This window comes from Acomys russatus, chromosome 28, assembly GCF_903995435.1.
Source record: "Acomys russatus chromosome 28, mAcoRus1.1, whole genome shotgun sequence".
Classification (NCBI taxonomy): domain Eukaryota; kingdom Metazoa; phylum Chordata; class Mammalia; order Rodentia; family Muridae; genus Acomys; species Acomys russatus.
In genome coordinates, this window is record NC_067164.1 from 35,429,102 (window position 1) to 35,439,505 (window position 10,404).

At 50.6% G+C, this 10,404-nt stretch overlaps 2 protein-coding genes across 2 annotated transcripts; one reads left to right on the top strand and one right to left on the bottom strand.

Moving 5' to 3' along the window:
* The first annotated feature begins 211 nt into the window (after nucleotides 1–211).
* Nucleotides 212–3,863, top strand: Cdk4 (cyclin dependent kinase 4). The gene is made up of 8 exons (XM_051170480.1): nucleotides 212–412; nucleotides 859–1,095; nucleotides 1,240–1,375; nucleotides 1,495–1,662; nucleotides 1,801–1,910; nucleotides 2,807–2,857; nucleotides 2,972–3,107; nucleotides 3,526–3,863. The coding sequence occupies exons 2-8, from the start codon at nucleotides 878–880 to the stop codon at nucleotides 3,616–3,618; spliced, it is 912 nt and encodes a 303-aa protein (XP_051026437.1). The 5' UTR covers nucleotides 212–412; nucleotides 859–877; the 3' UTR covers nucleotides 3,619–3,863.
* A 664-nt stretch (nucleotides 3,864–4,527) lies between these two features.
* Nucleotides 4,528–6,745, bottom strand: Tspan31 (tetraspanin 31). Its single transcript, XM_051170246.1, has 6 exons — nucleotides 6,558–6,745; nucleotides 5,809–5,976; nucleotides 5,383–5,463; nucleotides 5,020–5,148; nucleotides 4,783–4,896; nucleotides 4,528–4,699 (listed from the first exon to the last, which is right to left on the bottom strand). The coding sequence occupies exons 1-6, from the start codon at nucleotides 6,618–6,620 to the stop codon at nucleotides 4,625–4,627; spliced, it is 630 nt and encodes a 209-aa protein (XP_051026203.1). The 5' UTR covers nucleotides 6,621–6,745; the 3' UTR covers nucleotides 4,528–4,624.
* Nucleotides 6,746–10,404: the final 3,659 nt, after the last annotated feature.

Genomic DNA, 10,404 nt, shown 5'->3' on the forward strand with positions numbered 1-10,404 from the left:
GCAGCCAGTCACGTGCTACGCAGCGTAGCCACACCTCTGCTTCTCAGAGAGAAGGGGTCACGTGGGATAGCAACAGGTCACGTGGTGCCACAGATCCCACGCCCACTTTCCCCGTCACACCCCTCCCATCCAAGCGGTCCCCCCCCCACGGCCACCCACTGCGCATGGTTGGAGGTCACGTGTCCAGAACGTCCTGCGTCCGCCCCGCCCTCCCGGTTTCCGCGCGCCTCTCTGGCAGCTGGTCACATGGTGAGGGTGGGGGTGAGGGGGCCTCTCTAGCTCGCGGCCTGTGTCTATGGTCTGGCCCGTAGCGTCCAGCTGCCCGGGACCGATCCCCGGTGTATGGCGCCGCAGGAACCGGCTCCCGGGCCCAGGTAAAGGGCCACCTTCTCAGATCTCCGCCGGGCGAGAGGTGAGTGCAACCCCTTCCAGGTATGGGGGCCAGCCCCGCCACCTCCACCATCATCTCGCGCCCCACGCGTGCGCGTCGCTGGATGATTATGGAAGTGGCCCAGTGGCGGGAAGTGGGGCCTTTGTGGTCGCGGGAGAGGGTGTGATTTCAGAGAGTGGAGTGTAAGGTCTTCAGTGCAAACCCTGTGCATTGCGTGATCTTCTTTGTGCCCAGTTCGATGTCCTCCCAAAGCAAAGAAAGCATTCTTTCTTTTCCTCCAGGGCATCACGTGGCTGGAAGGCTCGGGGGGTAGCCTTTGTGTTACCTGAGGCGCGGGCCCTGGGAGTGTGGAGGGGTGGGGTGCTGGTGATGTTTGTGTGGGCTCAGGCAGGAGTTCCTTTGTTGCTGCTGGGTCCCCCTCCTAACTGGGGAGGAGAGTTTGGTGTTAGAAGCCTCTGTGATTGTAGGAAATCCCCTGCTCCGAGAATGGCTACCTCTCGGTATGAACCAGTGGCTGAAATTGGTGTCGGTGCCTATGGGACGGTGTACAAGGCCCGAGATCCCCACAGTGGCCACTTTGTGGCCCTCAAGAGTGTGAGAGTTCCTAATGCAGGAGGAGCTGGAGGGGGCCTTCCCGTCAGCACAGTTCGTGAGGTGGCCTTACTGAGGAGGCTGGAAGCCTTTGAGCACCCCAATGTTGTACGGTGAGGAGGTTGGATTGGGAGTGGGGCGGAGAGGACAATAAGCCTGGGGTGTGGTCAGGAGTGGGACCTTAAAAAAAAAAAATCAGAGGCCACGTTGGAACAAAGGAGGTGACCAGATGGTCGGTCACCATTTGTTTTTCCCAGGCTGATGGACGTCTGTGCTACTTCCCGAACTGATCGCGACATCAAGGTCACCCTAGTGTTCGAGCACATTGACCAGGACCTAAGGACTTATTTGGAGAAAGCGCCCCCGCCAGGCTTGCCAGTGGAGACCATCAAGGTGAGCGCTGTGGGGGAGAGGCGGACAGAGAGAGAGGCAGCCTGATGTTTCTGTAGAACTTGTTGGGGCTTTGAGAGCGATACATAGTTTCCAGTGTTCTGTGCTTTCTTCCAAACCAGGACCTGATGCGTCAGTTTCTAAGCGGCCTGGATTTCCTTCATGCAAATTGTATTGTTCACCGAGACCTGAAGCCAGAGAACATTCTGGTGACAAGTAATGGGACGGTCAAGCTGGCTGACTTTGGCCTCGCCAGAATCTACAGCTACCAGATGGCCCTCACACCTGTGGTCAGTAGAAAGATGGCAGCCAAAACAGGTTGTGATAGGGGGCAGGGTGAGGAGGGCTGAGGGGGGAGGACTCGGGTTTCCATGGCAACAAGAGGAGTCTTGTGTGAGGAGGACCCTGACTCGGCTGTCTCTCCCTAGGTTGTTACACTCTGGTACCGGGCCCCTGAAGTTCTTCTGCAGTCTACATATGCAACCCCCGTGGACATGTGGAGCGTCGGCTGTATCTTTGCAGAGATGTTTCGGCGAAAGTACGGGACTAGGAACTTCTGTTTACATTTTTCTTTTCTTTCTTTCTTTCTTTCTTTCTTTTTTTTTTTTTTTTTTTTTTTGGTTTTTCGAGACAAGGTCTCTCTGTTTTAGCCTTGGCTGTCCTAGAGTCACTTTGTAGACCAGGCTGGCCTCAAACTCAGAGCAATCCACCTGCCTCTGCCTCCCCAGTGCTGGGATTACAGGCATGAGCCACCACGCCTGGCTTGGGACTAAAGACTCTTTTTGTTTTGTTTTGTTTTTTGAGACAGGGTTTCTCTGTGTAGCCTTGGTTATCTTGGACTTGCTTTGTAGACCGGGCTGGCCTCGAACTCAGTGATCCGCCTGCCTCTGCCTCCCGAGTGCTGGGATTAAAGGCATGCACCACTGCTTGAGTGCTCTGTTTTTATACACACCAGATGAGGGAATCAGAATCCATTAAGATGGTTGTGAGCCACCATGTGGGTGATGGGAATTGAACTGAGGACTTCTAGGAAGAGCAGCCAGTGCTCTTCACTGCTGACTGCTATCTTATGGTGCTAGAGGTTGAAATCAGAACTTACGCGCACTTGGCAAGTGCTACACCGCTACACTGCACCCCCACCCCCCAAGTCTTTTACAGACCTTTCTGCTCTTCGCCATTCTTCCTGTGCATGTTTAGGGTGGGACAGCCAATGTACAGTCATGATAGGCATGTCCCCTGCCATCCATCTGCTGTAGTCCCAACCTACCTGTTCATACTGAGCACCTTGCCTAGAGTAGGCAAATTTTGTGAAATGTCCTAAAATTAAGGACTTCATGCTCCCAATCTCTAGTGTGAGCCACTTGACAGTTACCTACCCCCCCCCTTTTTTTTTTCCTGAAATAATAAACACTTTGGATTCTTTTTCTGCCTTAGGCCCCTCTTCTGCGGAAACTCTGAAGCGGACCAGTTGGGCAAAATCTTCGAGTAAGTATCCCGTGAGGGTCCGCTTCTACTGAACGCCAGATGGCAGCTGGCCCTAGCCCTGGATCTGAGAGCCGGAAAAGGACCCTCTTGACCAGCGCTGTCCTGTCCCTACAGTCTCATTGGCTTGCCACCAGAAGATGACTGGCCTCGAGAGGTGTCTCTGCCCCGAGGAGCCTTTTCCCCCAGAGGGCCTCGGCCGGTGCAGTCAGCGGTGCCGGAGATGGAGGAGGCTGGAGCACAGCTGCTGCTGGTACTGGGCCAGGGGTGGGCCGAGAAGCAGGGGGTATATATGAGTGTGAGGACTTGAGTTCAAATGCCCAGAACCCATGTAAAAGCTGGGTGTGGCAGCGGGCTGCTGTTGTGCCACTCGTGGTAAGATGGGAGGTGCAGATAAACACCCTAGCAAAGGCAGCACTGACAAGAGACTCAAACATGGCAGAAGGCAAGGTTGACCTCCAGTGTGTGCGCTGACGTGCATGCCCACATTTTCACACTTCAGCGGGTGCACACAAACAGGAAACAACACCTGTTAGGGGCCCAGACCATTGTGGTACTAAGACCTAGTTAGTGGCTAGCCAGGATGGGATATAGGAAAGAGGCCATCCCAGCCAGACTGGGGTAGGCACCAGGCTCTTCAACTGCTTTCTGACCTTCGCGTCTCCCCTTAGGAAATGCTGACTTTTAACCCACATAAGAGAATCTCTGCCTTCCGCGCTCTGCAGCACCCTTATCTGCACAAGGAAGAAGGCGACCTGGAGTGAGAAGAATGGCCGCCTTTCCACGCTTCTGGACACTTGAGTGGGAAGGACCTTGCTGAAAGGGCAGCCTCCCAGTTTTTTACAGAGAATATTTTAAGCCTTAAATGACATTCCCCACCCATCCCTCCTTACGAGGCTTGCCCTCATGCCCTCCGACTTCTCTACACTAAAGGGTGGGTGTGTCTTTCCTCCCTGATTTATATTTGGGACCCTTTTTTTATACAGGAAAACAAAACAAGACAAAGAAACGTCGTCTCTCTCTCTTTTTTTTCCTTTAATATCTTTCTGATTGGCTTTGCCATTGGGAGATTTGAGAAGCCACATGAAAGTTCCCTGCCAGGACCCAGGCAGACCATCCAGCTCTTAGGCCTAGGAGATCCTTCAAATCCTTTGAATATTTGGTTAAAATGGTTTTAGTTAGTCTAAGTTTCCTGCTTTGCTCTGGTCCAAAGTGGGGCTGGGACTACAGTTTATGGATAGAGACATGAGGCCCCTGGTTACAGCCTTGGCACTGCCTTCCCTCAAGGCTCTTGGTTTCCCCTTGATACTGCTCTGCTCCGATTTTCCCTTGTAGCAAAAGGTATTGAAGGAAAGGAAACAGTCATGAAAGGCTTCTGGGAGCATACCAGATCCTCCTGGGAGAGGTCCTGCCCCCCCGCCCCCCCCAAATCTTGTTCCATCAAAATATGTGAAGACATAAGTTGAACCATCACTTGATCTGTTTTGGGAAGTGAGGCAAGGGGACCTCTTTCTTTAAAGCAAACAAAAGGCAGATGTTGGGACTGAGATAACCAACCTAGGTTTTTAAAAATTTAGGGAAGCCAGGAGAGAGAGATGAAGAGCAAAGCCATCAAAAGGATCCAGGGACTCCCCGAGTGTGGTGACACACACCTGTTCTCCCAGCACTGGAGGCCGAGGCAGGAGAATCCAGAACTCAAGGCCATCCTTGACTGTATAGCAAGCTTGAGACCAGCCTAGGCTGCAGAGACCCTATGGGGAGGTCAGAGTCTCATAGAAAGGCACTGGGGTTGGCTCGAGGGTCTTTTTGGTTCCGGAATCTCATTGCTAGCCAAACACCAAGGATCTACAGGAAAGGGGAGAAGGAGTTACTTTTGACTTGGGTTCAAGGCTTGCGGGTGTGTGTCCATGAGGGCAATGGGTCAGTACCTCTGTGAAGCTGAAGAAGAGTCCAACGCCGCCAAGGATTTTCAGGGCTTTGTCTGAATGTTTGAGGAACTTCTCCCCACACATCTGGCAGGTAGAGCTCCTGGTCTTGCACATCTGGGCACAGAATGCAAAGCTGCTAACCTGTCCCATCCAAATACCTGTAGTGGGTGTCCCAGAAATTGCTAATATCTGACAGTTCTCCGCCTGAAGCACAGCTGCTCCCACCCTTCAACTTACAGCTGTGCAGGAGTCCTCTTGTAGGTGCAGGGTTGTAAGGTTGAACAAGCCACAACAGTCAAAACTTCTCTCGAATTCATGCCGGGTACTGTTGCTCATGACCCACCAAGAAGCATTGATGACATCTGCCTAGAGCAAGTAGGCAGAGGAGCGTTAGGCTCCCTCCGTCCTGCACTCAGCTCACAGTCACCCCACAGTCAAGCCTCAGGCTGTCTCTGACTACATCTTGGGGAATTAAGCATACATGTTAGGAAGCATACACCTCTGGAGGGAGTGAGCCTCAGCACGGTGGTATGAGAGGGTCAGATGAACAGGTCTAAAGGGGAAAGCAAGAAGGATGCCCTTGAAAGGGTGACCCCTTACCTGTTTGCTTCTGTTAATAGCCAGGCATGAGCAGGAGATTCCGAACTGGAAGATGAAGACCAAACCAAGGATGATCATGTACTGAGAAGTTAGGGCAAAAACATCTGGTTTCCATGTAAACTATCTCAACCCAGGGAGACAGGCAGGTAGATCTCTGTGAAGGCCAGCCTAGCCAGGATTACAGAGCATGGTCCCGCTTTTTTTTTTTTTGTTTTTAAAATCTCACCCACGTAACTGTAACTGCAATGTGGCAGGCAAGAGGGCAGAGTTCAAGGGCCGCCTCTGCTCACAAAACTGCAGTTTTACCGTGTTGAGAACAAAAACATCTACTTGAGGGGATTACAGAATAAGAACAAAGAGACATGCCTGAGGTCCCCTGCCCAGGAAAAGCCTGCCCAGGGGCCCCAGTCACTTCGGTCAGGATACAAAGAACAGCAACACTTGGTGGTGGTTCACGGCACCCACTAGTCCTGCCACCGCAATGAGGAGCAGGAAGACCCCCACGGCAATGACTCCTCCGATAATGTGAATGCTGGACACCAGACCCAGGCCCTTGCCCCAGGCCGCCACGCCAATGAGCAGTAAGCCCACGAGCTGCGAGAAATAGAAAAAGAGAATTACACTGAATAATTCAGCCCGGGGGAGTGGCTCCCATCTGCAACCGCTGCACAGTCAAGTTCGAGGCTAGCCTGTGCTAGCTACATAGTGAGACCCTGTTGTCGCCAAAGAATTCTATCATGAAGCACATCCAAAGGCTATTACAAAGGCGATGTGGACGAAGCAGGGTAACCGGTTAAGGTGTGCTGTCAGCACTACTCATCCCCAGACACGCTTCACAAGTAGCTGGGATAGAGTGGGCCAGGGCCGTAGCGACTCAAGAAACAAACGAAACCCTTAGCGTTGTTCAGCCTCTATTATGGGAAGAAAGTGGAGCAGAACTGAAGGCTCAGACTATAGGCCCTCAATCTTCGGTCTACCCTTCCCCACCACCAAACAAGTCCCCTCATCACCGGAAGTCTCTCCTCTTCCACGGAAGTCCCCAGGAATTTCCTCTTCGCCGGAAGTTTCTGGGAAGCTTCCCAGAACCCCCGGCACACCCCTCTCCCCACCGGAAGCCCCCTATAAACTCTCCCATTCTTTCCTCCCCGGAGCTTTCCCTATCTCCGAAACCTCACCATATAAACCACGTTGAGAGCGCACAGAGCATTCTTGGAACAGGCAAATCCTCCGCAAACCATCTCCCCAGTTCTGGGGACCCAAATGGTCCCAAGGACTTGAGGGGGGGATTGGGGGGACCGTCTTGTAGGGCTTCAACAGCTTCTATCACTTTAAATCCAAGCCAGCCAAACCAATATTCTGCGCCTGCACGGTCCCACCCCTGCTTCTGGATTGGCGAAACTCGTGGCTAATCCAGGACATCCAGGACTTCAATGCCAATCAATCTGCATTACGTCACCAGCCCGCCTCCCAGTCCTTCCCTCCGTTTTTTCATTGGACGAGACTTAAAAAAAAAAAAAAAAACTATCTGAGGACAAGGTTTCTAGACAGTTTCTCAGGGGCCAGAGCCTAAAAACTTCCAAAGCCTAGATTCCTGAGTACGGAGCTGCGAGACCAGGAATTGGGGGAGAGACTCAGAGGACTCAGGTGAACAGAAAAAAGGGGGCTTGTGGAAGTGGGAGGAAGAGGCTCCGCCCCTCCAAGGATAGCCCGCCCCTCCACCCCACCCCTTTTCCCGTGTTTCACGATGATCTCACGATGATGCCATCGTTTTGTTAATGCGTCACACTCTGGAACACGAAGAGGAGCCAAAAGACATATGTAGCCTCGCTAGGTAGGATCCGAGTGACGCATAGCAACAGCAGGCAAACCCTCACACATTTGTTTCAAGTGTCTACTAGTACGCATGTTCTGTTCTACATCCCTTCCTCTGCAGTGTGAACAGGGTAGAGGAGACATTCAAGTAGAAACCATGACTTGCGGCTGGTGCATTCCTGTTTGTCACAAAACCACAGGCACAGACACTGGTGTGCTCTACATCTTTAGAAGACACACATGCTTGATCCAGGGCTGGCACAAGATGACACCAAGTGTGGGAGCGAATCTGGAATATGAATAAGAGCCCACACCTGTAATCCTAGTGGGAGGCAGAGGCAGGAGGATCGCTGTGAGTTCGAGGCCAGCCTGGTCTACAAAGTGAGTCCAGAACAGCCAAGACTACACAGAGAAACTCGAAAAACAGATAAATAAACCAGAGTCTACATACTGTTTTAATTATTTAATTTTTAAAAATGTACTTTTGGTGGTGTTTTGTTTTTGCACGCATGTCTCTGTGAGGGTGTCCCATCCCCTGGAACGAGTTACAGATAGCTGTGAGCCACCGTGTGGATGCTGGGAATTGAACTCAGATCCTCTGGAAGGGCAGCAAGTGCTCTTAACCACAGAGCCATCTCTCCAGCCCCCCACCCCATCCCAGAGTGTCCATACTTTTTAAAAATTGTATTTATTTTTACTTTAGGTGCATTGATGTTTTGCCTACATGTATGTCTGTGTAAGAGTGTGGAGCCCCGGAAACTGGAGTTACAATCGTAAGCTGCCGTGTGGGTGCTGGGAATTGAACACAGGTCCTCTGGAAGAGCAGTGCTTTTTATCTACCGAGCCCTCTCTCAACCCCGAGTTTCCATACTTTTGCTCCAGAAGGGTGAATAGTGGGTGGCTGGTCAGTAACGTTATTGCATAAGCGGTCAGACATAGTGCCCTTTGAATGGGAGTGACAAATGTCACAACCCTTCTCTTCCTCTTGGACAAAGAAGCAGCCTTGGTGGGACTGAAACCAGAAAAAAAGGCCCCACCGACTCCACATCCTGTCCAGTCCTACAGCTGCAGTCCAATTGCACGGGTTTAACTCTGTGACTCACCATCTGTGTGGGCCAGGCACTTAAGCCCTCTGTAAAAGAGGGATGGACGACAGGGCATCTACCTCGGACAACATTTGTCCAACAACCTTTGGGATGTTGTGAGGCCTGAGTTAGAGTGTGTAAAAGGCTTGAATCAGTGGGCAGTACCTAGCAGCTCTTACCTAGTACTGTTTACTTCATTCTTATGGAGCCCAGTAAATAATCCAAATGCAGCCCCAAATATAAAAATGTTCAGTCACCCTTCACAAATCATCCTCAAGAAGATATGCTTGATGGGCCGGAGAGATGGCTCAACGGTAAGAGCACCGTCTGCTATTCCAGAGGACCTGAGTTCAATTCCCAACAACCACATGGTGGCTCACAACCATCTATAGTGAAATCTGGCGCCCTCTTCTGGCCTGCAGCTGTACATGCAGGCAGAGCACTGTACACATAATAAATAATCTTAAAAAAAAAAAAAAAAGTGCACGCCTTTAGTCCCAGCACTCAAGAGGCAGAGGTAGGCAGATCTCTGAGTTCAAGGCCAGCCTGGTCTGCCAGGACTACACAGACAAGCCCTGTCTCAAAAAAAAAAAAAAAAAAAAAAAAAAAAAAAAAAAAAAAAAAAAAAGAAAGAAAGAAAAGAAAAAGAAGAGAAAGAAGGATGAAAATAATTTGCTATCTACAGACAGGTTTAACCCTTAAAACAAAATAAGAGATGGCTAAATGGCTAAAGTGCTTGCTGTGCACATGTTGAGGACCAGAGTTTGGATCCTAAAGTGTCCATAAAGGCCAGGGAGCTGTGCCTGCCCATGTAATTCTCTAGAACCTTGCAGGTGGAGACAGGAGGTCTTCAGGGTAAGCTGTCTAGCTAGTTTAACCTGTCAGCAAGTTCCAGGCTTGCTGAGAGACCCTGCCTCAATAAACAAACAATAAATAAACAGTCAAGGAAGGCAAGCAATGTCAACCTTGAAGTAACCACCCAGTCACACGTAGACACGTGCACCCATACACCCATCCCGTGAGCACACGTGGACACGTGCACCCATACACCCATCCCGTGAGCACACGTGGACACGTGCACCCATACACCCATCCCATGAGCACACGTGGACCTGTGCACCCATACACACATCCCATGAGCTGTGGTTCTAAGGGTCTTGCCACGGTTTAGAATCTTTTGAGAAGAGGGCATGAGTGAAGGATTTTGTCTCCATTGGGCCAGAAGTCCTGTGAGAAAAACCAGTCCACGGCAGGTGGCCCCATTCCCTAAGCAGGAAGCCATGAACTGTGTAAGAGTGGAGATAAGAGAGCTGACCACAAACCAACAGGTGAGCATAGCGAACATATATCCATTCAGTATATACGCTCAGTCCTCTCGCTTATGGGTGTAATGTGACCGACCGGCTGGTTGAAGTTTCCACGGTGATGTCCCATAATGTAGACTTGTACGCTGAAACAAACGCTTCTTGACTTAAGCTGCTTTTTTGCCAGAGTATCGTATCACAGTAAGAGAAATCAAACTAGAACACATACACCTGTGCACATCACACACAACACACACACACGCCAAGTTATAGTAATAATTGGGCCAAACTACCCTTTTTTTTTTTTCCTTCAAACTATCCTTTACCTACAACCCCTAACTTGCTTTATCTCCATTTTCTCCTTCAGTCCCTCATCCGTCTTCTCCTTCAGGTCCGCTAGTCAAGGGCAGATCAGTGGTACCGAGAAATAAGCTGGCAAGCACCTCAGTTGTGCGCGTACTAAATTAAAAGTATAATTGGATCCTTGGTCACCAGTTATTGGCCTTTCTAAGCAGCTGTTTCCATTTCCTCGTAATGGTGATAAATTTTCCTACCCTTTGGCCTTGTCATGAATATGTAGGAAAGTTACACGTGCGAACTGTTGTGATAGAACCTGAACTTGGGCTCATCATTTTTAAAAAAGATTTATTTATTATTATGTATACAGTGCTCTGCTTGCATGTACATCTGTAAGCCAGAAGAGGGCATCAGATCACATTACAAATGGTTGTGAACCACCATGTGCTTGCTGGGAATTGAACTCAGGACCGTAAGAGCAGGCGGCACTCTTAACCACTGAGCCATCTCTCCATCCCCTGGGC